General features: G+C 40.1%; 2 protein-coding genes across 2 annotated transcripts in view; one reads left to right on the top strand and one right to left on the bottom strand.

Moving 5' to 3' along the window:
* opcml (opioid binding protein/cell adhesion molecule-like) overlaps positions 1-27,665 on the top strand; it is a 404,549-nt gene that overhangs the window by 59,657 nt on the left and 317,227 nt on the right. The gene's annotated exons all lie outside the window — the stretch shown is intronic.
* On the bottom strand, positions 10,575-11,778 carry LOC139344265 (THAP domain-containing protein 2-like). Its single transcript, XM_070982246.1, has 4 exons — positions 11,699-11,778; positions 11,159-11,351; positions 10,922-11,011; positions 10,575-10,769 (listed from the first exon to the last, which is right to left on the bottom strand). The coding sequence occupies exons 1-4, from the start codon at positions 11,776-11,778 to the stop codon at positions 10,575-10,577; spliced, it is 558 nt and encodes a 185-aa protein (XP_070838347.1).

The raw sequence follows: 27,665 nt of genomic DNA, 5'->3' as shown, positions 1-27,665 counted from the left end.
ACACACACACACACACACACACACACACACACACACACACACACACACACGTGTATATGTTTTTATATAGTCAGTCAGTTGATTTCCGGTGGTCACCAAACATGATTGAATTGATTTTACATTTTGAATTCAGTCACTTTCAGTTAATACGAAAGAAACTAGTATATTCAACATTTCTTAAAAACAAATGAAGACTATGTGATCAAATCATGTTCACAGCAGGAATATGATTTAAATGTGTTGCATATATTAACTTCATTTTTGTAAATTCAAAGACACACCATTTCCATTTTTTTTCAGTGTGGATGCTAATACCCTAGAATAAATAAATAGAAGGTATATTTTATCATTTCCTTTGAAAGGACATGTTAATGAGATAAAGGTGCTTTCCAACCTAACCTGTGTGGTGCAGTTCAAATGAACTCTGGTGTGTTGGTAAAACAGAGGTGTGTTGAGCTGGTGTCCTTCTCTGTCTATTTTAGCAGTTCACCATTAAAAGGTGACTGCAGCGACTGCTATCCTGTTCTAATATTACTATCCTTAATATTACATGCAATTTTTTTCTTTCTTGTCCAATTTCTGTCTGTTTGTCATTTTTTGTGGACCATAACTCAGAAAGTGGAAGAGTATTATGCTCAATATGTGCAGAAATACAGGCACTCTGAGACTGATGAACACAGAAAAGTCTTTGAACAGCAGCTACTTTGGATTGCAACACATTTCAAGCTTGCCACTCTTCCACAAATAATATATAAACTATATGAAATCACAACAATGCTTCTGAACACTTTATCTGTGAAGGGGCAGATAGTCATAACAAAGACTACAACACATTGTTGCTCTCATGTAGCTCTGTATTGAATGAGCCCAGCAACGCATCCAGTGTTGCCAACTCCTCAGTGAGAAAAGTAGCCAAAGGCTGTCCTAAAAGTCACCGGAAGTCACTAAATGACGTAATCACATGATTTGCATGTTTAACCCTCCTCCTTTACCAGGGCTTGGGACAGGCTGACGTAAATTAAAAGACACTCTGGCAGAATAACTTTTTGTGTTGTTTTTGTCTTTTTGTAGGTTTATATATTATATATATTTTTATATTTATATATAGTGCTGTCAATCGATTAAAATATTTAATCGCGATTAATCTGATGAATGTCATAGTTAATTCACGATTAATTGCAAATTAATCACAAATTTTTATCTATTCTAAATGTCCCATTAATTATCATTTTAATACTCTTATCAACATGGAAAAGTGGATAGGCTTGCTTTGTGCAAATGTTTTTTTTTTTTTTATTGAAAACAATGTGTAGTGTTATATTTCACACTAACATTCTCACTTTGAGCAGTCATTCACATTTGAATGAATCAAATCTCACACAATTTAACACTGACAATAAACAGATGACAAAAAAATAAATACCTGGTTACAAAAAAGCCCCTTCAACAACCCTTTCTAAGGGATCAAAACAGGGTGATACAAGATAAAGTTACAAAGTGCACATCATTGTAAACTAGGACTCAGGCTATATTGCAGTTAAACCATTGCTTAAACTTTTCTTTCTTGTTTCCTTTGAACATAACAGCATCCATATGCCTCTGTCGAAAGCCATCCATTGTCGCCTGGTTTTGACAAGGAGGCGGCAGAGAATTCGCATTCGCCATGTTTTGGCCATGAAGTGGTATTTCAGACTGGATGTGCTAAGGTGATAATTTAGTTCACACCGACAATACACACCAATAACTTTGGTCTTGTCAGTCGACCCATCTGGCAACTTTTTGAAACTAAACTTTCCATTCAGAATCTTGTTCGCATCCATTTCGGCGTTTCGCGCTTGACATCCACACAAACTGGTAGCCTATTCTTTGACAGCTAGCGAGCAGGCAAGAACAACACATGCGTGGGGCGTGCCTATTGTTTTGTTTCCGGTTTACAATCGGATCCTGTAGTTTTTCTAATGTTACTAGCAGTGGCCACAGCTTATAAAAAAAACTTCACTGTTTACAAGTAAAAAAAAAGGATGCCGTTAAAATTGATTTGCGTTAATGTGATAATAACGCAATATATATATATAGTTTTTTAACCAATGTCCCACTTTCATGAGCATTTGCATTTCTACTACAGACCCCCCTCCCCTCCTCTGCCACCCAACACACACACACACACACACACACACACACACACACACACACACACACACACACTGAGAGAGTAAGTCATCATTTTTACCCTCTATGGCAGGTTCAGCTCCTGCTATTTATTTCAAAGGGGGGAATAATCAACTGTGCAACGAGTGGCTTTTCATCAAATCAGCTCAGTCACTTTATTTTTGGCATCTTGACATTTTAAAGAAGTAGGTTAGGACACTTTTCATTCATAATATACATTCATTTTCATTATAACTATACACAACATATTGTAATAATTGCTGGTTGTTAAAGATTTAGGATAGCTTAAAGCTGCCACCACCTTTGTAAATCCGGTCTGGTCTGGCGTCAGAGGCAAGAGAACATATACCCCAAAGACAGGAATGTAGTACACAAATAGCCTTTATTAGAAGTACAAATTGATAAAAGCTGCGAGACAACCCCACATGGGAATCCCCATAAGAGTCACCCACTAAACTTGGCAGCCCCCCCTCCCCAAACACACAACACTGCAAGTGAATTAAGATAAATTAATTAATCTCGCCGGCCTGGTGACGACACCCCCCTGTGGGGTGTAAGTATGGGTCCTCCCATAGAGTCAGGAAGTGCCCATGGGAAGAAGCAGTCAACACAGCCCGGACGCCAAGGCAGTGATGGCGGTCGACTTGCTTGCAGCGGCTGAACGGCGTGAAACCTTGTTGGGACAGGAAAGTTACTGATCTGGCACCTTCTACTCCCCAGTCCCCTGCTACCTAAAGGAGGCGTCCAGCCTCTCCTCCTAACACAGGAATGGCTTACCTACGCTGCCGGCAACACTAAAAGTTGCGAACAGCACCTTCCCACCACGGTGCCACAGCCACAAACAAGAGTTCCGTCTTTCTCTCTCTCATCCCACCGTACTCTGCCCACATTTGAGTCAACATGCCCCTGTCCAAGCACACGTGAGAGTCATCACTCATTAGGTCTGTGGGAATCCCTCCCCACACTCCCCCACAGGGAGAGTGACCCTCCCCTTATTTCCTCACTACAATATTTACTGCACTGTAACTCTAACAAATGAGATGGACTCACCATGCACAAATTGCCAGAAACTGATCATGTCAGAGTCACTTTCCTTGCCTTCTTGGCTGCAAACTCAGCAAGATCTTTATAATCCAGTTTGGATGCAATGTCCTTTTCAACTGATAGCAGGGCAAGCTCATACAGTCTGTCCTGTGACATGGAAGTGTACAAATAGTTTTTAATTAGTTTCAATTTTGAAAAGCTTCACTCGCCCGATGCCGCCGTTACTGGAAAAGTCAATAGGATCCTGAACGCAATCTCACAGTTTAGGAAACAGTGGCGGCTGGTGAATTTTTGTCTTGGGGGGCACACTTAATTTACGATCAGAGGGAGACAGCGGGGCACGGTCAGACTGTCTCCCGCTGTCTCCTATCTCTTGTATTGAAGAGGAACGAACTGCGTATGTCAAAGTTATAATGAGAGTCAATGGGGAAAGATGTGTGCACCTGTGGCTGGATATATGTCAGCTATTAGTAACTGTAGACAACATTTGTAATCTGACTATTTAGTGCAGATTTTACATTTTAGTAACTCACTTCAGACTATATTATTCATTTTACCTTTTAAAAACATAGAATATACATGTAAAAGTCATTTTAAAAAACGTTTTATTAAAGGAAGGGCTGTGTGATTCTACATGATGTGAAACAGAGGGGGCGGCACCCTAGCGCCCTCTATCGGCCAGCCGCCCCTGTTTGGGAAGTTCCTTCAGTCCCTTTGAGGTAACAAAGTGTTTTAAGTGCTGTAGTTGTTCCCTTTGGGATTATCTCTCGAAGTATCCTCAACTCCACGAAGAGGTCCGCTGTATTTATATCCTGAGATTTGGACGTGTTAGCTTTCCCCCTCTTCAGTAAGGCCTAATGACATAGCAACAATGAAAAACCTGCTTAATTTGTTGGATTTGTTTTTTGTTTGTTTTAATGTGACCTTGACAGAGACAGACAAAATCATACATAACTCATGTATTTATTAAAAAAAAAAAAAGAAAAAAAAAAGAAAAACAGCAAGATTGCAGGCGCGAGACCCCTAGTGGCGCGAGGCCCTGTGCAGTTGCACAGTTTGCACAGTCCATGCAATGGCTCTGGGGGTATGAAACCTCGCTCATTACGGTGACAAAGTTGCTAAGTTTGCAACACTGGATGCATCGTTCCCCATAGGAAGCTCTAGCTCCTTCAAAATAAAGCAACTCCTACAAAATAAAGCTACATAAACTGTTAAATGAATATGTCAGTAACAAAATACAAAATCAGTGTCTTAACAAACAAAATATTTTTACATAGCTATTTTCTATATCTACTACAACGGCAGACATTTTATTCAGTGAACTAAACAGTGGGTTAAGAAATAAAGTTAACCTAACCTGAGAGCGTGCTGCTGCTGCAGTGAATGAGGTGGGGCAGAAAGACAGAACTGTGGCTGATACTAAAATAAACATTCTGACCTTAAACATGAATTTTAATTAAAAAATAAATAAAAAAACACAAAAAATAATAACTGTAGGTTTGCTTAAATCTCACACCATTAACTGATATTTCCTATCATATTGTTCATAAAGATCATGCAGTTGACCACAGGCCTGGACACATATGCATCCCAAAATGCAATATGCCTACACAACCGGCAGGAAAATCACTTTAAAAGTGAAAAGATTAAAAGTGATTATGTCTGTTTATTATATGAGGCCCCAGGTCTACAAGGCAACAATGTTTAATTCTTTACTTTGTTCAAGTAGAAGTGTGAGGGTGACTTTAAACGCATGTTCAGTTTAAAATGTCAAATATTCATTTTCTTAATATTTTTCTTGTATTTCACATTGCTGACATTCTTATGTCTGTATCTGCATTTTTTTGCACCGTACTTGATTGTATACAATTTTGATGGCACCACTGTATAGCCACATAGTTCATCTTGGATTTAATATTTACTATGTGATTCATACTACAATGTTTTTTGTTTTGTGTGTGTGTCTGATCATTTTCAAAGCTGATTTGCATAATTTGATTTATAATTGAAGACTACGATATCTATCTATCGATAGATCTATAGTGTTTCACAGCTCAGTTTGAACTTATGAGTGTTTTAGAAGTTTTTAGCCTGGTCAGACAGTGCAGTGATGATGTTATCCTGTGACAAATCCTGGAGCTGCTTCACAGACTGTAAATAATGAGACAAATCCTAGGACACTATGGTAGCACCCATGGTGACTTTACAGGCATATGGGAACATTTTCTGAATCACAGGTCAAAGATTTATATAATTCACATAAAATAATTTATATAATTCAGACAAAAGCCCTATGAGCCAGATTCAGCCACTAATTCATTTTCACTGGACCAAAGGACTCAACAAGTGATGTCTAATTACACTGAAGATTAGAGCCTAGTCTGATTCCCAGTTGAGGGAGACACTGGTATGTCTTTGAAGGTATGACTTCCCCATCCATAGTCAGTGGGATAGCAGATTGGAAATTCATTGTTAAGAAGAGTTTAAAGCCTTCTGTTACAAATGTCTTTATCTCCTTGATGGAGTGATATTTCTGCTCACTCTGAAGGAGCTAGTGATGAAGAGCATGCTGTGCTCCTAGCCATCTGTGTCGGTGAGGAGGCAGACGGTTGGGCAGGTGGGCACCAATGCTCAGAGACCCAGGTGCCCTTGGAACCAAGATCCTAGAATGAGACTGCAGATTACAGCCACTAATTAGTCCACGGGCCAGAGTGCAAGCAAACTCCTGTGCCAAGCTTTGGTGCGTGTACACACACAAACACACATACAGAGACAGACAGCTAAATGAGAGTAAGTATGCATAGCTCACAACACGTCAATGATCCTCAATCACCACAGGGGCCAGGCTGAAAATTCCACATAATCATGCCCACCAGATGAATTTATAATGCCTAAACCCCCTGTATTATGCTGAGGTCACAAGATTAATTGGTCATTTTGTTTATCCTTCTTGCTCATGCACATTTATTACAAGACTTATGATTTTATTAGCTTATCATAGGCTTAAAGAATTGTTTAACAGATTTTATATGTTCTTTTTGAATTAAGTTTTAATTAAATGAACAGCTTCAAGCAATATGCATGTCAAGTTTTTTTTTTTTTTTTTTTTTTTTTGTTGTTGCTATGAGGGAAAAGACATGATAGATACTTATAAAGTCAGTGTTGGTCTTGTTTCAATATTTCAGCACCCCTATAATGTATTCCTACTAATAACTAATATGTTAAAGAAATATAGTTTTTGCTCTGCTTTTGCTCTCTGGTCTCTATAGAACACTTATGATGACTTGCAATTTTATTCTCATCACAACATACTGTTGAAGGACACAGCTTACACTGGAGAGCCTCCATATGTTGGTCACAATGCATCATTTGAACTCTTCCTTTGGTGCTTGTCAGGGCAGCATTAACTCCTTAATCTCCTCAAATTACCTTAGGGACTCTTTACATATTGAGCTGGCACAGACCATATTCTTTATCTACAGAGACCCAACAATTCCCTCAAGCACTTGGCAATAGTGGTGAGGAAAAACATCCTTTTAACAGGCAGAAACCTCAAGCAGAACCAGGCTCTGGGTGGGCGGCCATCAGCATCAACCACTTGTGTTAGGGAGACAGAGAGAGGGAGCAAGAGAGGATCCTTGATAGCTAAATGTTCTGTCTCCTGTTCTGCTTTTGGAGACTTTAGGAACCATAAGTAAGCCTGCATTTTGATTCCTGATAATGTTGCCTAAAGGAAGCATATATAAGGTGAGTAGAACTGGTCCAAGCACAGAACCACGTAGAACCCCATGACTGGTTTCAGTGAGGACTCATCATTAACGTGTACAAAATAAGATGGATTTGAAAAGTGGGATTAAAACTAGCTTAGTGCAGTTCTCTTAATGCCAATGAAGTGTTCCAGTCTCTGCAATAGCATACCATGGTCAATGGTGTTAAATGTGGCGCTAAGATCTAATAAGACTAGCACAGAGACAAATCCTCTGTCTGATGCAGACATAGACAGGTCATTGGTAACTTTAACCAGTGCTGTGATGCACTCTAAATCCTGACTGACTGACTGACTGACTGACTGACTAGGCTGATTAAACCGATGTGAATGTATTTATTATTATTATTATTATTATTATTATTATTATTATTATTATTATTATTATTATTATTATTGGACATTCTGACACCCACAGCGTTTACTTTTCTTCTGGCCCTTGGAGAAATGTAGTTGAGGACCCCTGATATAGACTGATCAAAATGGTAGTGGCAAACAGGCAGGATGTATTTTGTACTTCAGTTTGCAAGCCACAAAAATGCCTTGCTAGGTTGTCCCAGCACATGAACACTTTTGCCACCACAATTTGCATGGAGCATTAATACTACTGTTTTTTGATCTGACGCCGCTGTCAGAGGCGGAGGGTAAGGCTCAAAAACAACTTGATTAGGGAAAAATCGCAGTAATGGTAAAATGAAAGCAATGCTGGCTGTAGGTAGGAAGCGAATAGTGGTCTGTCAAAGTCCAATATTTTGTTGAGCCACCCAACCACCCCGACTGCCTTACTCTGCAGACTTTGTGGCTCTAGAATAATGTCACACTAGTTCCTCACTTACTTCCAATGGAAAATACTAGAGGGCTTTGTCACCAAAACCACACACCATGTTGAATGCAAAGTAAATAGAGGCAGAGTCAACAGAGTGATGGTGTAATTTCTGGAGTGGGTTTGAATGTTTCAGCACTATGAAGAGAAACATGGTGACAGCGTTCAGTATGTTAATTTCATCTGCAACAGTATTCAGGTTTTCTTCTGTGACGATGCAGGGGCGGTAGAGAAGGGTTTTTGTAAAGCTGGTTAAATTATACACAGACTGAATTGTTGCCAACAACGCCACCTGGGGAATTTCACCCCAGAAAGTATTTTTAAACCAAAGTCACCATTAAGGCACACACATACATTTTTCTCAAAGGCAGACAAGACACGATTCCACTTTTAAAAGAGAGCATATGCTTTATTACAAAAAAAAAAAAACAATTTAAGCACAACAATGACACACACCAAGCATGTGCAAGGGCAGTCTTCAAGCAAAGCACAAACAAAGAAAAAGAGCCACACTAAGCAGGAGAAAAAGCAAAAACAAAACAAAAAGCAAAGCAGTGTAGCAGAAAAAGCAGCAAAAAGCAAACAAAACAAAGCAACAAAAAACAAAACAAAACAAAGCAACAAACAAAACAAGAAAAAGCAGCAAAAAGCAAACAAAACAAAGCAACAAAAAGCAGCAGCAGTCCCCCGTAGCTGGTGGCAATGTGTCATGTTGAAACGAGCCTCGAAACCCAGTCAGCTGATGCTGACGTCACTCACACACCGTTGACAGTGGAATCAGTTCGCGACTCTAAATTAAGATGTTAGTCATTCACAGTGGCGGCTGGCCAATAGAGGGCACTAGGGCCCCGCCCCTCCCATGAAATATTGACTTTTATATATCTGCCAAGATCAACCATGAATCAATCAAACCTAATAAATACGTAATAAATAAACAAAAATACATTGGGTTTTTACTTGTGCAATGGTGTAGTGGTACCCGCCACACTGCCAGCAACCATTGCGATTTGCCATTCAATATAAAGCCCTCCTCCAGGTCAAGGGCACCGGTAATACTGGAGTCTATGAGAGCTATCAAACTTTTTCATTGTTTACGAGCAGAGACAGCTTTTCATTTGCGCATGAAAATTTGCTTCTAGTTCGCACCTCTGTGCGCCCAGACCAATGGCATTGTTTTCCAATTTTTTAATCTTAGCGTGATTGGACAATTCATCGAATCAATCACGTCCATCAGCAAGCATTCGCGCCACAGCTGTAACTACTTCCAGAGAAGAGAAAAGATGGCTAGCGGAGACTGTGAAGGAAGGATGGCAACTGTGGTGAAGAAAACTCAATTGTTTCTCTCTTATGTGCAACTCCATTTTTTCATCGGTCGGATGTGAACAAGAAAAGGGTGAAGGATATGGGACCCGACTGTCCAGATTTAAACATTTCGCAGCAGACTACTTATGTGCACTGATGCATGCTCGGACTATAAGCACAGCACACAAAAAAAAGGAAAAAAAAAAAGATACTCAGCATGCGCACGTGTCAGGACTCGGGAGATTGCAAGATCGACATGGCTAGCAACTACAACTCCATCATTTCATTAAGGGAATTACCGTTCAGTCGTCGAGTGATGAGTGAGTGTGTTATTAAATGGTGAGTTGTGTTATGTTGTACTCTCCAAATGTTGAATTGTAAATAGTTGTACTGATTGCATATTGCCAGCCAAATACTGCATATACTGAATATGTTCTGGAAAGATTTCATTAATTACAGTTTTGATGATAGTATAATTCATGGGCAAACTAGTAGATGACAATGTATCTGTTGATGGCCACGGTGGAAGTGTTTCATTGTGGAACCTAATTTATAACTATACAAAATACTGTACATCCATCCATCCATCCATTGTCTATACCCGACTATCCCTTTTAGGGTTGCGGGGGGCTGGAGCCTATCCTAGCTGTCATTGGGCGAGAGGCGGGGTACACCCTGAACTGGTCACCAGTCGATTGCAGGGCAACATATATAGACATACAAGCATTCACGCTTACACTCATACCTAAGGACAGTCTAGAGTCACCAATTAACCTAATGCACGCATGCACACTACCTGCTGCTCCACCATGCTGCCCAAAATACCGTACAGTATGTACCATAGATATGTATAGAAAGGCTAGATAGCTTACCGGCGCTGTGAGCCAATGGGGACTGACGTCGTCACACGGCGGCCATCTTGGGACAGGACCGCTCGTCCAGTCATAACATTAGTCATAACATCATAACAAGTCAATTGTGCATGTAGTGCTGAAATAACTATATTTTGCTCAATTTTCAACCGATTTTCAAACGGCTTGGTTTGTCATAAACGTCGGAGATGTGGCTATTTAACTGCATACTTGTGAATAATTATAACCACGGAGTTTATTATGAAAATAGTATAATATTAAGTAGACTAGACAGGTAAAGTAATAGGTATACCCATACACACACAGTAATGATGTTGTCAATATTTATAAGATACATGAAACATGAAATAGTGCAATTTAGTTTATTACTAATATTTACATTATTAAATACATGTGTAAATTTATGTATTATAGAAATCTGTCTCAAGTTGCCATTCTGTAAAATAAGAGAAAAGAGATGGGTCTTTGTTTTTTTTATTTGTTTTTTACTTAGGTCCAGATGCACTCAATTAGAAAACAGTTCAAAATGTGCAATCAAGCAAATACAAAAAAAAAAAAAAAAAACACAATTGGACACAAAACTATCTTTCCATCAGTATCAAAGCTCTTCATTGATGAGGTTCTTGGCTTTCAGCTCCTCCAGTAGAGCCTTCATGTTCTTCTTGGCCCTCCTTACCCTTGCCAAGGCATTGCTCTTCTCCCGCTGAAGTTTACGCACTGTTGCCATGGCTGCATCAAGTTTGGCCTTAAGAGCCTTTGGAGAGGAAGGGAATGCATACTGGTGGTCAGGGGCCTTCCTCTTCCGACTCCTTTGCCTCTCTCCAGTGGCTGCCTGTGGCTTTGAAAAAAAAATACAAGAAATAATAAATAAATATATAATGAAGTTAATTAGGGTTAGGGTTAGTTCATTTGTTAGTGACATTCCTCATGTGTACAAATACTCACAATATCAGGCGGAGGTTGATCCTGCTGGGGGTCCATGGGCAGGTTTTCTCCTGCTCTTCTAGAAGTGGTTGTGCTTCTTGGTGCTACCGGCTGAAAAAAATAGTTAAATATTCAATTGATCTGTAATACACATTATGTATTGCTAAACTTGCAGAGAGTGTGACATTAAATCACATTTAAATATCGATGTATCCATCTTTAACACCTTGTATTCTAGTTGGCCAATTATACACATACCCTCTGAAGATGAACAGGGAAGTTGAAGATAGTTGGAACAGCTCCAGCTTTGAGTCTGACAGTCTGCCCTGTCCTGTCAAAATCTTCATTGCTGAAGTGTTCACTGCAGAGCAGTGATCTATCATTAGCCACGAAACCATCCCTTCTCAGGGCACGCTTCCACTGTCTCCTGCGCTCGCTGCATTTGGGAAACCTTACAAATGGGAGAAATAGTAGTCAGATATAAATGATTGTTAACCTTCCACCTTTATTTCCTTCAACATTGAGGGTATGGACAAAAATACAATATAAAATATATTATCATTTTGATTCTATGTACTGCATGTATGCAAATATATGTAGCAAATGTAGATATTGAGAATTAGAAATAAGAAAATGATCAGAATAAAAAGATGGAAAGTAGGTGGAAGAAACATTCTAAAAAGCCAGGGTCAATGGCAATCTTGTAATATTGTCTCAGTCACACTGTTCCTGAGTAGCAGAACGTGTATTGTACATAACGAGTATCCTAATAATAGTCATAATATTTTCATATCTTACTCGTGAAAGGTGATCCCATGCGTCCTCGTTTGGAGGCTCCGTGCGTTGGTGCAGCCGTAGGCGGCACAAAAATCAGGCATTTTCACGATATCGTTATCAGAAGTTCTGTAAACAAAAATCCAACAAAGTAATCTAAATGTAAAGATGTTTTTAAGAAACCAAACCACTTGGAAATCATGTGTAACTCAAAGCTATGTTGAAACGAAAGACTAATCCTGCCTCTCCCACCAATTTACAATTGCTTGGTGACTCACTTACGACCTCTTCACTTCTAGCCAGCAAATAAATACAACCACGACCACAAAATGACATTTAGACAAAAGATTAGGTTGTCAAGAAACGTTATTGGTCTTAGGAAACCTGTTAATAATTGAAAATGTCGACTTTGGTATCACTTTTGAGTTGAGGGCAGCCATGAAACACACAGCTACGCTGCAATATTAAGCGTTTCTCAAAACGTGAAGCTACAATTTAAACATCAGCAGCAGCATAAATCATAGCCACGTTAATAAGGTTTGTAATAAACCAAACCGTTTGTAAATCCGTCAAGAATTCAGCGAGTTACGAGCAGTTAAGTTTGCGTATATCACTCACCTTACGTCCACAGCAACAGGGTGCAGCAGCGCGGTCTCCTGTCCTAAGATGGCCGCCAGTGACGACGCCGCCGACTCCGCCTTGAGACATCTAGCCTTTCTATACATATCTATGGTATGTACAATTCATGTCTGGTGTTGCCATCTAGTGGTTGAACAGGAAAACTAAATTAAACAATACAATGTAACACTGTAAGTTAGCTATCTGACTTTTATTTATTATTATTTTACTCATTGAACAGGTCATCTTAGCCATCATTGCAACAGTTGCCCCCCCTGAAAAATTTGTCAGGAGCCGCCACTGGTCATTCACCTTGTCGGTTTTTTTAATTTCTTTTTTCCAAGTCAAGAAAACTCACCAGTCTTTACTCTGCGGATAGCTGTTATTTTTGGGAGGTATTGTGAACATGGCTAAATTGGGAGAGTTTGTGCAACACACCACGAGCAGTGCACGTGGTGAAGAAAAGTGAAAGAGAGTAAGCTGAAGAAACCTGCTAGATACATTTGAAAAAGTATGAAATTAACTGTGCTTTCCCATCCTCACATTCCCAGTGTCCAGGTTCTACATGAGTGCCAGGCAGGTAGTGGTGGACTGTGTCAAATGTAGCAGACAGGTCAAACAGGATGAGGGCAGAGGATAGCGAGGCAACCTGTAGAGTGGAGAGTTTCTGAAACAGTGAGGAGTCCAGTCTCGGTTCAGTGTGCTAACATGTTTTGAAGGGTTATTTTTCTGGTGCAAATTTCCATATATTCATATGCATGTCAGGTCACTGATAATCAGCAGAGTGCGGTGTAATGAATTCACTGAACATGGACAGTGTAAAAAAACAGCGACGCATATTATGACTTCCACATTACTAAATCGTTGATAGGTTATATTCTGGCAGTTCTCTCATTTGTAGAAGTACAGTACTTTTTGTAACACCAGGATTTAATTTTCATTTACAAGGACAGCTTCTCAAATTGCTCCCCATAAGGAAAAGAGAGAAAAAAAAACGTGTACTATATATCTCTAAAAACAGTTACTGTATATAGATGCCAGTGGGAACAATTCCAAGGCAAAGGATAGCTTCATTAATGTTGTCCTTGGCTGGCTATAATTTGATAAGCTGTAGGTTTATTTTGACACAAGGCACGCATTGAGTGTATGTTTCACAGAGAGCTCATTTTGATGATAATTGATTGTTTTAAACAGCCAACAGTGCAGCAATATGAGCCACAGCAGCTTATTTGTAATGCTTAAAATGAGCAGAAATGATTGGTCCCTTATTCTAGATTCTATACATTTGCAAGGAATGGAAGCCATCCCTTCTGGAGTCAGCGGCAACTCTGTGACCAAAATATTCAATCTGTATCATTGTGGACTTGAGGCATTACATTTATTAACTTTAGCTGTCCTCAGTTACAGAAGAAAAACCCCTCTCAGTAATTGAAAATAGCTTCTTCTTCAGAATATTAATTCACAGACAGCAGAGCTCCCACAAACATGAGATGGAGAGAATAGGTGCAGGCTTAAGCTGGGGTTGTAGTTTCATTTATATTCCTTTACAGTTCAGCAAGTCTGGTTAAACTGTTTTTAAATGCCTCAAGAAGGGATGGGATGTCAGTTGTGGGAAGAATTTGCACAGGACAGCCCTTGACCACCAGTTCACTTGCTGGTGGTACTAATACCTTGAAGTGATTGTGGAGCAGCGGTAGCTGCACTTCTGCTTTTTTATCAGTAGAATTCTGGCAAGGGGGCGGCTAGAAATAACAACTTGAAGCAAGTGAGGAATAATAGAGGACATGAGGCTTGGGAAAATGTGCCTAAATGTATTTGTATATACAGTACAGCAAGCTGTGAAAGAGAAATACTTTATTTATGTGTTTCATTTGATTACAGGCCAGCTTAATAATCAGGCTATCAATCACGTTTAATTCATCTTGCTTTGCTTTCTAGTAGATGATCTTTTGATCTTCTTCATTATTGCATTAGTGCCTACAGCCAATTCAGAAATGTATTGTCACAGTAATACAATTTACATCACACCAAGGTGATTTTCTTCTTACTTTGTCCTCTTTTTTTAAATTTCATTTTCAATTTCCTAAATGTCACCAGACAGACTCAAAGGGACAAATTTGAATTAAAAAAAATGAGGGGCGTGTGATTATACTATGAAAAGTGTAGTTGGATGGAAAAGTCTTACATCTAGGTGATCACCAAAATCCCCCAAAGAAGCAGAGAAGGCAGAGCTTGTGTCTGCACATGACTGTCATCTTCTCAGTAAATATTATTTACAGTATATCAGATTTTCTAGTGCACATGTATAATGTTTTGTTCAGGGCTCCCCATTTGAAAACTCAATGTTGCATATTGATTAGAAGCTCTTGTGGATTTTTTTTTTCTTTTTTTTTTTCTTAATTCTCAGTTAATGAAATGTCAATGGTGGTAGGAATTCAAGGCAAATATATTTTAGCAGTAGCTTATGAGCCAGTGTATTCTGCATAATTTCAGTGACAGCTTTCAATTGGTCAGCTTACAGACGTGGGTCATAGCAACAGTCACATTGTGAGATTCTGGCCTGAACCTTCTGACACTGTTTGTCAATCAGTCATTAGTGGATGTGTCTCACACTAAGATCTAAGACCAATGTCTTTTAACCACTGAACTTTTTTGGCAGAAAATTCATCACCTGTTACCTCTAAAAATGTCTGTTATTAGTTAAAACAAAATTGAACACGTCAGTATTGAATTTTTAACACCAGTGTGTAGTGTCAAAAGTTAACACCATTAGTGTATTTTTTAACACTGTATTGAGTCAAAACTATACTAACACTAAAGACAGTGTGATATGTAATGCAATACCCAACCCTTTTATAGTTGACTTCATTTTTAAAAGAGTCAATTAATAATCCCCAATTTTCCAGAAACAATACATGCTAAACATGCTACTAAAATTGACTAAATAGATAGAGAGAAAGATAGATAACAATACTAGGACCTGCAGTTTGAATTTGAAATAAACACACCACACATAAAACAGCAATTGCTTTGCACTAACGTCCTACCGACAGAATCACAAGAAAGGTCAGACAATGGGCTCTATTTTCGATTCTGCTGCCAGCGCAGCGCAAAGTCAGGTCCACTTCGCCGATGGGGCGTGGCGGCGCAGACTTTGGTATTTTCGTGCACTGCGCTGCCGGCGCAACTCCTCCCCCTTCTCATTTCAGTCCCACTCTCTCCTCGGAAGGAGAGAGGGGAGAAGGCGTGGAGTGGGTTTGAAACAATCCAATCTTCACCAATTCAATTCAATTCAATTCAATTCAATTCAATTCAATTCAATTCAATTCAATTCAATATTGCTTTATTAGTCCCACGAGGGGAAATTCCAATATACAGCAGCATCAATAAAATCCTGAATGAGTCCTCTGTATGATATGATATGTATCGCCCCCATCTGTGATGAGGCCGACAATGGCAGAGTCATCAGAGAACTTCTGCAGGTGGCAGGTGGGTGACAGGTGGGAAAAGTCAGCTGTGTAGAGGGTGAAGAGGAACGGTGCCAGGCAAGGCAAGGCAAGGCAAATTTTTTTGTATCGCACAATTCATACACTAGGCAATTCAAAGTGCTTTACAGAAGCATAAAAATACATTAAAATCACACATTTCAAAGAAAGAAAGAGAGTAGAAGAGAATACAAAAATAAAAATAAAATACAATTAAAGGAAAATTAAAAACAGAAGCCAGTAAAAGACAATAATTTAGCATTTAGAATGATTAAAACCATTGAGCAAATATGTTTACTTTAAGTAAAAGCTGTAGCAAATAATAATGTTTTCAACCCTGATTTAAATGAGCTCACAGTTGGTGCAGACCTCAGGTGTGCAGGGAGAATGTTCCACAGGTGAGGAGCGTAATAACAGAAAGCTGCTTCACTTTGTTTGGTTCTCATTCTGGGAACACACAATAGACCTGTCCCTGATGACCTGAGGGGTCTGGATACCGCATATGGAGTTAATAAATCTAGAATATATTTTGGTCCTAGACAATTTCATGCTTTGTAGACCAACAGTAAGATTTTAAAGTGTATTCTTTGACTAACAGGAAGCCAATGTAGTGATCTGAGGACTGGTGTGATATGGTCCAATTTTCTGGTGTTTGTAAGCACTCGTGCAGCAGCATTTTGGATCAGCTGTAGTTGCCTAATTGATTTTTTGTTTCGGCCAGTAAAGACTCCATTGCAATAGTCCAACCTACTGAAAATAAATGCATGAACAAGTTTTTCCATGTCTTCTTTGGACAGACATCCTTTGATTCTGATTATATTTTTCAGGTGGTAGTAGGCTGATTTGGTAATGAGCTTTAAATGGTTGTTAAAATTCAGGTCCGAATCAATAATTACACCAAGATTTCTGGCGTTATCTGTTGTTGTCAGTGACATGGAGTTAAGTTGAGCACTGATCTTTGACCTTTCATTTTTGGGGCCAAAAACAATCACTTCTGTTTTATCTGCATTAAGCTGAAGAAAATTCTGGCACATCCACTCATTGATTTGATGAATAAACTCATTCAGTGAAAGTAAGGGACTGTTGTCATGTGATGACACAGAAATATAAAGTTGTGTATCATCTGCGTAAGTATGAAAAGAAATATTATGATGCTCCATAATCTGAGCTAGGGGCAACATGTAAATATTGAAAAGAAGTGGTCCGAGAATGGACTCTTGTGGCACCCCACACATCATCTTTTTTCGTTCAGACACAAGCTCACCAATTGAAAAACAAAGTAGTCTCTATCTTGTAAATAGGATTTGAACCAGTGTAGTACAGTGCCAGTTAGTCTCACCCACTTTTCCCGTCAAGTATGTCATGATCAACCGTATCAAAGGCAGCACTGAGATCTAATAATACTAAGACTGAGGTTTTGGAAGCATCATTATTCAGATGTATGTCATTTAAAACTTTGATAAGTACAGTCTCAGTGCTGTGGTGTGGACGAAATCCAGACTGAAATGCATTAAAAAGATTGTTCTGCATCATGAAAGCATGCATTTGTTGAAAAACAACCCTTTCAATAATTTTTCCTAGAAAGGGAAGATTTGATATTGGCCTGTAGTTACTGAAGCATCCAGATTAGTCTTTTTTAGGAGAGGTTTTATTACTGCAGTTTTCAAGGCCTGGGGAAACTGACTGGACTGAAGAGAATTATTTATTATCTGCAACACATCTGGAGCTATGCAATGAAAAACATTTTTTAAAAAGTTTGTTGGCAGAGTATCAAGGCAGCATGTTGTGGATTTTAACTGTGATACAGTTTCTGTCAGCCTTGTATGATATAGAAGTTTAAAGTGTGCTAGATTAACAGCACCATTCCCTGGGGGGCCCCCACACTGCAGAGGACAGTCCCTGACACACAGTCCCGTGTCCTCACATACTGTGGGCGGTTGGAAAGGTAGTCCACTATCCAGCATGTGAGGTGTTGGTCCACTCCTGAAAGCTCCAGCTTGTTCCTCAGGATGGCTGGCCTGATGGTGTTGAAAGCACTGCTGAGATCCAGGAAAAGACAAACTGACAAAGTCCAGTTGCAAATGCCCTGAAGCCCAGGTGTGGAGACTGTTTTTGTAAATCTCATAATGAACCTGGAGTTTGGTTTTTCGCCACCTGCGCTCTGCCTGTCTGCAGACTCTTTTCTGGACTTTGACTAGTGTGGTGTTTCTCCAAGGTGCCTTTTTCCTTCCTGACAAAACTTTGGTCTTAATCTGGGCAATGGAGTCAATAATAGTCAGAACTTTGGAACTGAAACTATTTACAAGGTCATCAGTTGAAGCTGAGGGCAGTGCTGGTGATGGTGTAAAAGACTGACGGGTGAAGACTGCACAGGTGTTATCATTAATATAACGCTTTTTGAGTACCTCTGTTCCACTTTTGTTAAGAGTAGCAGGTGTTGCCATTTGAAATGACACACAGTAATAATCAAAAAGAGCAACATCCGCCACCAAAACCTCAGAGATATTAAGCCCTTTGGAGATAACCAAATCTAATATATGCCCTTTGTTATGTGTTGAATGTGTTACTTGTTGAGATAGGCCAAAATGATCCAGAATGTTTAAAAGTTCTTTAGCACATCCATCTTTGAGATTATCAACATGAATGTTGAAGTCACCAGCCAACACATCACAGTCAAAAAGTCAATACAAACAACAGACAGTAGATTGGCAAACTCATCAGAAAACTTTTTGTATTGTATTTTGGGGGTTTGTAGATGGCTACAAAGACTGGTCGACAGGGAGACTTTGATTGAATGGCAACATTCAAAAGATTCAAACTGACCATAAGAGACTCTCTTGCATTGAATGCTATCATTAAACAAAATGGCGACTCCATCTTCTCTCTTATGCATTCTTACTTCACTTATGAAACTGAAATTCGGAGGGGCTGACTCACTGAGAACTGCTGCGCCATTATCTTGTCCTAACCAAGTTTCAGTTAAAAACATAAAATCAAGCTTGTGCTTGATGATAAAGTCATTGATTAAGAATGATTTGCCTGCCAAAGACCTAACATTTAAAAGAGCTAACTTAAATGTGCTAAAAAAAAAAAGTCCAACATCCCCATGTTTTAGAACATACTGTGGCTGATTTGGAATACATGTTAAATTCAATGATGTGATGTTTCTGGAGAGATGGACCGATCTTCTCCTCCTACCTATTGTGACATGAATCAATGAAGCTTCTGACACAATGGGCCCTGGCTTTTCCTTGGAAAAGTCAGGCATAACATTTGCCTTAAAAGCTGGACCCAGAACACATCAGTTACCAACACAAGTAGGTGGCTGTGCTGGGCTCTTACAAGGGGACTGGAGTAGGTTCAGATCAAGCCGTGGAGGGGGTGGTGGTGGTGCCCGTCGGCGCTGTGGTGGTGGAGGGGGACAGGGTGGTTGTAGGGGGCGGGGTGGAATTTGGAAGGACAGGATACTAGCGCTGACAAGTTTGTTCATTCGGTCAATACACTCCAGCAGGGGGCAGGAGGGTGATGGGATACCCAGTGAAGATGATGAGCTAGATGGAGTTTGGGCAGTTGGAGATGGTGACCTAGGTGGAGTTTTAGTGGTTGGAGTCAGTGAATCCTCATGAGCAGTGGCCCCTTGTGGAGAACATGAGGCACCCCTTTTTTTGCTCTGACATCCCTCATGGTTAGAGCATACAGGCGGGGGGAGAGTCGGTTCTCCTTCATGTTTTGGTGTTTGCTGCTTTTGTTTGGATTCCTCTTGTCTGTTGTCCTTGGGAGTGGGAACAGTGTGACGCAGGAAGAAAGATAGGTTGGAGGCAAAAAGTTTTACTCCTACGAAAATAGAGCCCAATTTGACAGTGTGGCACAATGTACGTTTTTTTCAACTATCTCATTAGAAAACTGTTTATCATAGGGTCTGTAATAAATCAGCTCCTTAATCAACAAAACAAATGAATCTGCTCTCTCCTTAGCACAATATGCATTGAAGTGATCATCAAAGTAAAGACTGTCCACTCTGTCAAAATTAAAGACTTCATCATCATTTATAATGATGTTGGTGATCTTTCTGAAAACAGGAATTTCCATATTTCTTATTTCATATTTCAGTTATCAGATGTGTGGGAAAATTGCAGTGTATTGAGCAAGCATGTCTTTTTGACACCAGATGTTGAAACCACCATAGGATTTTCCTGTAGAGCTGCACAGTGTTCTGTATAGATTTCTTTTGTACGGAAATCGTGCCAGGGTCATTTTCAGTAAAGACAGACTGCAACTCATCCTTACTTGTCAATCAAAATCTACAGACATATGTATTGAAGGATTCAACAAACCAAACAGTGCAGGTAAACCTAGGTTGTCACCTGTTACTTGTACAACAGAAATGAGCAGTGGTGAGTCTGAGAAAGGCACCTGCTAGATTTTGATTATTTAATTTAAATAGGACCCAAGGGGCAGACACAAAGCACAGAAAGAAGGGAGTTCTCTAAACCAAAATAGTTTATTAACAATAACAAAAAACCCGAATACAATAGTCTAAATAAATAAGAACAAACAAAAACACAATCTCCAAACACAAAAACAGCCGAACGGCCACCAAACAGCCTGGCCACACCTCCACAGCAAAACAGGAAGGGAAACTCACACACAACACATTACACAGAAAAACGTAACAAAATTAAAAAAAAAACAACGCACTGCTTAGCAGAGGAAAGCCAAATTAGTTGCCCAGCAGTGCACCGTCTACCCGCCACCCTTTTGTTGAGCTCGGTAGTGCGCAGTAGAGCCACCCACGTATACATCCAAACCTTGCAGCACCAGCGAACGTGATCCAGGACTGAAGGCACCACAATCCTCCCCTCCTGATCAGGAAACAGCGGAGGCTGAAACCCCAATGATGCCTCAGATGGAGAGAGGTTGGTTGCCAAGGTGTCAGGCCATTGTGCGTGTACTCTGCCACACACCGTAACGTGGCTTCCAGGTCCTGATTGGCACGCTCGGTCTGTCTGTTGCAGATGGTAGCCTGAGGAAAGAGAAGTTTTTGCTCTGTTTTTGCTCTGCTCTTGCTCTGCTCTTGGTGCCTCTGTAAGAGACAAATCTCTTAATACATCGTTACCTAAAGCGTGTACAACGGCGGGGGTGTTAGTCAGTCCAAAAGCAACCTTAACAAGGTACTCAAAATGCTCAACGGCGTATTGAAAGCTGTCTTCCTTTCATCTCCTTTATGAATACGTACCAGATGGTAAGCATTTCTCAAATCAGTTTAGAGAAGACTCACCCCCTTAAGGGGCTTGAATGCGGATGAAAGAAGTGGCAAGTGGTATTTGTTTTTGATGGTTATGTTGTTTAACCCACGGAAATCAATACAGGGATGGAGTCTTTTAGGTTTCTTTTCAAAAAGAAAAAACGAGCTCTGAGTGGAGAGGAAAAGGGCCGAATGATGCCTCCAGTCAAAGACTCACCAATGTACCTCTCCATAGCCTCCCACTGAGGTCTTGACAAATTGTACATATGACTAGAAGGCAACGGAGCTCCCGGCAGGAGGTCTATGTAGCCATCATAAGGTCTGTGGGGAGGCGAGGACAGGGCCCTATCATTACTGGAAGGCCTCAGCTAAATCATGATAGACCCCGTGGACCAAAGAGAGATTCAGGGGGGTGGCCACTTCCGGAATCTCCGCTCCAGCCACGGAAGGTACAGCTGAGTGCAAACAGATAGAGAGACAAAACGAGCTCCAGTCCTGAATCTTTCCGGAAGACCAATCAACTTGTGGATTATGGGTCCTGAGCCAGGGATAACCTAAAACTAAGGGAACTGAAGGGGAGGACAGGATCTTAAACCAGAGGGTCTCATGATGATTCCCCGAAACAACCAGATGAAGAGGTGCTGTTTGGTGGGTAATCTTGGTGAGTTGCTTAATGTCTAGCAAGTTTACAATGAATTGGGCACTGGGCTACGCGATGAGATGTGTCCCCACAATACAAACATGCCCTAGAGTGGAGCTAATGTAATCTCTCCGCCGGAGTGGGAGTGCGGCCTAACTGCATCGGTTCCTCTCCTGGGCAGGGAGATGGGTGTCTGGAACTCTCCGCAGTGAAGGCTCGGCTCTCTCCCTCACAGCTGACTAAGGGTCATCAGAGCCTCCAAGTCAGTGGGATCATCACGAGACATTAATTCAGCTTTAACTTTTTTGCTGATCCCCTTAACAAATGCTGCCCCTAAGGCTTCCTTGTTCCAACCCACATTGGCTGCCGGCATCCTGAACTCCATGGAGTACACAGGCCAAGGTCCTTGACGGAGATCCATGAGTCGGGCCAAGGTGTTGCCAAAATAATCCAGGTGATCAAAAATTGACTTGAACTGCCTGACAAATGCATCAATCCATAGACCATCAAAAACCCTGCTGACTGCACCGTTGCTCCACCCAGGCTAACACCTTACCCCTGAGTAACCCAACCAAAAAGAAAATCTTCGCTTGATCGGTGGCAAAAGATAGGGGACGCTGGAGAAAAATGAGTCGGCATTGTAACAACCCCCCCCCCCCGTGGCTAAGGTCTGCTGGACCTGAGGCAGGAGCTGGCACCAGAACTTGTGTCCCTGAAGCCAAGGAAGCAGCAGAAAGACCAGCCACTTGTGTGGTTAGCTGGATAACTTGCAACTGCTGACTTGTTTCCGATAAGGAACAAAGTGTCCGATCGTGGTGACCATTTACTCTGTTTGAAAAGAGCAGTCTGAACTGCGGGGTCCCAGTCCACCGGCCAAGTATCTGCCGGGTCCATATTGGCCAGATTGTTTTGTCAGGTTTAGATTATTGAATATAAATAGGACCCAAGGGGCTGACACAAAACCAAAATGGTTTATTAACAAAACCTGAATGAGTCCAAAATGAAACCTGAATGAGTGCAAAATGATGAAGAACATTCCAGCTGCCCACATTTCAAACGTAATGTCTTTCCAGGAAATAAACTGTGGTAGAGTCTTGAATGCTGACAAAGCAATGCAAAACTTTTGTGGTGTGTCTCACATATGTAACAAATAAACATATTTGCATCAAAGGACATTTGTCACCTCAATTGTCATGCAAAAATCTTGCTCTGAGCTTTGACTTTCCTTGGCACTTCCCACATCGATGTTAAACACTGTGGTTTGGATGAATGTGTAGAAGCTGCAGATGGATTCATGGTAGTTGACAATGAAGATGAAGTGTGCTTTGAAGAGCTCATCGAAAGCAGAGATGTCTGTGCCTTGCAGGGGATGGCCTTGTGGTCAATGATGACATAGAACCTTTGGATGTTGTTCTTATGTTCACCAACATACAGGAGGAAGGGCTGTCCTGGCTCCACACCAGCAAGGAAGGTTTCAAGAATGAGCCAAGCTTACCAGACCCACCTGAGTTTTGCTGCGCGGAGAGGAGGGCTTCAATGTGCTCATTAGAAGTCAGGTTTCTACAGTCTGCCAGAATCATAGGTTTGAAGTAAGTGGGCCATTTTGCCAAAAATTGGCCAGATACGTCCTCTCCCATCATCATGCTGAAGTCTTGCTCAATCTACAGAAGAACACAATCTTTTCATGCTTGTGCAACTTCAAAGTGTATACCTTGAGTAATGTTCCCCTTGCTTGGACTGGAGAGCATCTCTCACCATCTAAAAGATAAACAATCAGGGGGGTCGTACTGATCTAAGCCACAGTGTATCACAATATCTTTGTGTCAGAGAATTAATAACACATCATATCATCATTCATTACAAAAGTCGAGGTAGCTGCACACCTCTTTTACAGAATCCCCTTTCAGTATGGGTTCTTTTTCCTCTGTTTGTCTTAACAATCACTGTTGTATCTGACAAATCTGAGGATGCTAGCAAAGAGGATGACCAGTCTGACACAGGCGCGGACGAGTTGTCTGACACAGGTGACTCCAGTGAAGTATGTGATAGATCATTTTGAAGCACAATGGTAAAACAGTTTAAAGAAATATATAAACAAACTATGACAAAATAATTAGTCCTCCATAATATTCATCATTGATGATCCACTGTGTTCTTAGCAAGGCCAAGTCTCACCTGTTGACTTTTCTGTGTACACCCTAACAATAAGGTTGCCTGCTTGTAAAAGCTCCTCAAACACATCTGCATCCACTTCTGTCCCTGACTCATCTGGGTGCAGCTCAGTCTGGAGTGGAAGATCTAGCTTTTGTAAGAAGTGAAAATATAAAATTTAGGACGATATCAATGGGAGAATTGGCAGCAATTTACAGAGCTTATTTTTCAACATTTCAGGTACTAACTGTGCTTTTTGATTTTTTTCACAAAGCATTACGATTAGCTAATATAAACACAACTTGGTATCTAGGACAATATAAAGATTTTAATGTCACATAAATTGAACAGGCATTATAGCCGCTGGCCAGTTTCTGGAAACATTCTACGTATAAAATGTTTGAAATATATAAAAAAGTGATACCAACCTTTCTGAAGGATTGTGTTGATACCTTTATAGCCCTCTTCGGTCTCAGCCACTTTGACATACATAAATTTTTCCAAATTTCATCTTGACCAACGTGATGTACTGTAAAACAAAGCAAAGAGCTTTTGTGAACTGTCTATAATTTTATCTTAATGGTGCTACATTACTTAATGCAAAAATGCATGCTTACATCAAGGAAATTACACATAATAATTGGTATTCCTGTGCAAAAGGAACATGCATTGTACAAAAACAGAATAAAGCAATGCAGCTAACCTTCAACAGGAGGGCTAACCTCATCACAATGTTAGCTGGCTAGCAGAGCTTAGTGTGAGTTTGATAGGTTAAACTAGCTGCTACCTTGTTCGTCCTCTAAATTTATACACAAATCAATACACTGTTACATCGTAAGTTGGCAAACCAAAGAACAGAATATTTACTGCCTTAGCTATCTGCAATAATAAATGATATATAAAAATACTACTGCATAAAAAATGTAATTAAACAGACATTTTGTCTTAGATTTACTTACACAAGGATGCTCATCACAGTCAAAGCAAGTGGTTTGGTTTCCTGTACAAGTTCTCTCGGCTCCTCGTGCAAACACGTCACAGATACATTAGAGCAACTCTGGTCAGCGTTGATTTCAAAATCAACGCTGAACAGAGTTGCTTGGAATTGACTACCTGGATCACCACCACCTAATTGAATTAGACTAAACTAAAAGACTAAAGACTAAAAGTGTTGAAATAACACCAGCACTGGAAATCTAACACTTTGCTGTGTAATTGTTAAGATGTTTTTAAAGCATTCAAAAGACTAATTGGCTATCTTTTTGAAATCCTTGAGACAAATTAAGAGTAAGAATTAATGCATTACTTTATTTAGTCTTTTTCTTTTATCAGTACTTGTGGCAGTCGTGTTCATGTCATGTCATGTTCAGTTATTTTGTAATGAATTAATATCATGTTCTACAGTCTGAACTTTTCTTCAAAAATTGCTATCTTCACCGTTTCTGTAATGCTGAACAAACTTGTCATTTTTGATCCAATAAAGCCATTTCCATGGCTCTCATAATAATTTGTGTAATATAGCTGGTATCTCCTGTACAATCATTACAACACCTTAACAGAGAAATGTTGAAAGTATGGATGGTAAGGTGGGACTCTGGGCTGTTGTGTGGTCATTGGTTTTGTTGCCTCTGTCATCCATGCAGCAGAAAGGTATCAGTGGGTCACTTGGTGGACCATTAGTATAAAAGATTGACACCACAAGGTTCCAGCTTGGATCATTAGATGCTGAAGAACTTGTGGGCTTTCTTCATTTAGACATGGCCTTGCCTTTTCCTGCATGGCTCTGTCAATATCTTTCTATGCAGTGCTTTTTATCATATTGACAAAAGGTTTTACACCTCTTGTGCAGCGACTTTTAGAAATCCTTATATGAACTGCTCTCATGTCAGCCTCTGTCAGCAGAGTCACAGAGATCATCTTAAAGCTAACAAATATTCCCTCTCAAACTTCTCCAACCATGTCAGCAGAAGTATAAATTCTCCATTTCCACAGCTCATTTCCCTCTATTTTTCATCAGTCTGATACTGGCTGCATCCCTGCGAGAGCTCCAAAGGTTCAGCTCAGCGAAAATGGCTTACAGCAAATTGTAAGCAATTTTGATATGAGGTATCAACCGATTTTGGCTGACCCAATTTGATACTTGGACACTGTGTCAGCCTCCTGATAATAAAGAAACAGTAGCCCTGGCATGTCCATGTTTGAACCTCACAATGTGGATGAACAAAGAAAGGTCCACATGTAAAACTAAAAGCCTGATAAAGAACTCAGAACACAGAGCGAAGAAATACCACCAAAATCCAGTCAAGCCTTGCAAATCTCACTTGACCGAGTAATCTTGAGTAAGATTCAGTTTGAATCCAAATTCTGGTTTCCCATTTGAGAAGTGAGTCAGGAGAATCCCTATGTCACAGAAGCAATCTCAAGTAAAAGGCTATTGTCTGGCCAGAAATAAGTTGATGATAGTGTGGTAATGTAAATTTCATTATTGAATAAACTCTATTGTATTGTTGCATAAACAGCAAGCTACTGAGTCCTGTTGTTGTTGTTGTTGTTTGAGATACTTCAATTCTTGTACTTGCTTCTTTCCGTGTGCTTAGCATGTTATATTGATTGCGTGTCCTGTGTTGCCAGGCTTTGTAGTTTCAGCCAGTGCGGTAAAGCTGTTGCACTTCACATTATCAGTTAAAAGACCACAGCCACAGCTGTGTGTGAGTTCACAGGCCGGTTTTCTATGTGATAAAGAGACACTTATTGTGTGTTTCTGTAACAAATATCTCCTCTAACTTCTCCCATGTGCATAGACAGATGAGCTCGGAAAAAAAAAAAAAAAACGAAAAAAAAAATAAAATAAAATAAGTACTGAGACACTTGAGCTCATTCAAAACTTTGCAGCTCAGCTATTAACCAGAACCAAGAGGAGAGAGCACATCAGTCCAGTTTTAGCTGGACCCTTAATGGGCTAGGAGCAAGGTACATCACTAACTCTCTCATTTAATATTTGCCTTCAAGAACATTTTGATCATCTGCTGCTGGTCTACTTGAGGTTTCCAGCAAGAGTCAAAAGAAAATTGGGGATGCAGCCTATGTTAATGACGCCCCAAAGCTCTGGAACACACTACCTACAGATATCAGGGAAGCAGCTCTCTTAATATTTTGACATGTTTGCTAATTTCCCCCAGGAGTCAGTATGTAGAACTTTTGCTAATTACCTGTAACATCCAATGATGAGAAGTCAAACACAATACAAGAAGAAGAAGAGGAAGAATAAGAAATACAAAGTGATGGAGTATCTGCCAAAAAGGCGAAAAGTTTGTTCAACTGTCTAACCACATGAGAGGCAGCACTAGAGAAAATTTTGAGAAGTCAGATGTACTCTATGTAACATGGCAACATGTAGACAGTAAACAAGAAAACACACAGCAAATGTTTCATCCCTTTAATAACCTAAGCAAACACACCCCCTGTCAGGTGGTTGTTTGTGCCTGTGTCATAAATTAAAAACCATTAAATTACACCCCAGATTGGGGGTTATCCATTAAACATTGCATATCTTCAAATCCTGTGCAAGATATTTCCTCTGAGATTTTTCCTCTGGAAATGTGTGCTCTGTCAGTACTTGGGACAGTTAATCAACTCAATTATATTCAGGATTTTTAATATAATTGCCAGATTAAAGTTGTTAAATTGCCAGATTCAGTGAACAGAGCCTTCTTTGACTAACCAGAAAAAGACTAGCAAACACACTGTCACACATGTATGTTCATGTAGAATCAAAAACTTATTATGATTTTTACCTGCATGTGGACATTAAAGAATAACTCCACCAGTAATCTTCTAAAAATGTAAAGCATG

Source organism: Chaetodon trifascialis, chromosome 16 (genome assembly GCF_039877785.1).
Source record: "Chaetodon trifascialis isolate fChaTrf1 chromosome 16, fChaTrf1.hap1, whole genome shotgun sequence".
Classification (NCBI taxonomy): domain Eukaryota; kingdom Metazoa; phylum Chordata; class Actinopteri; order Chaetodontiformes; family Chaetodontidae; genus Chaetodon; species Chaetodon trifascialis.
Note: the sequence above shows the minus strand (reverse complement) of the source record. Positions and strands in the feature narration are given on the sequence as shown.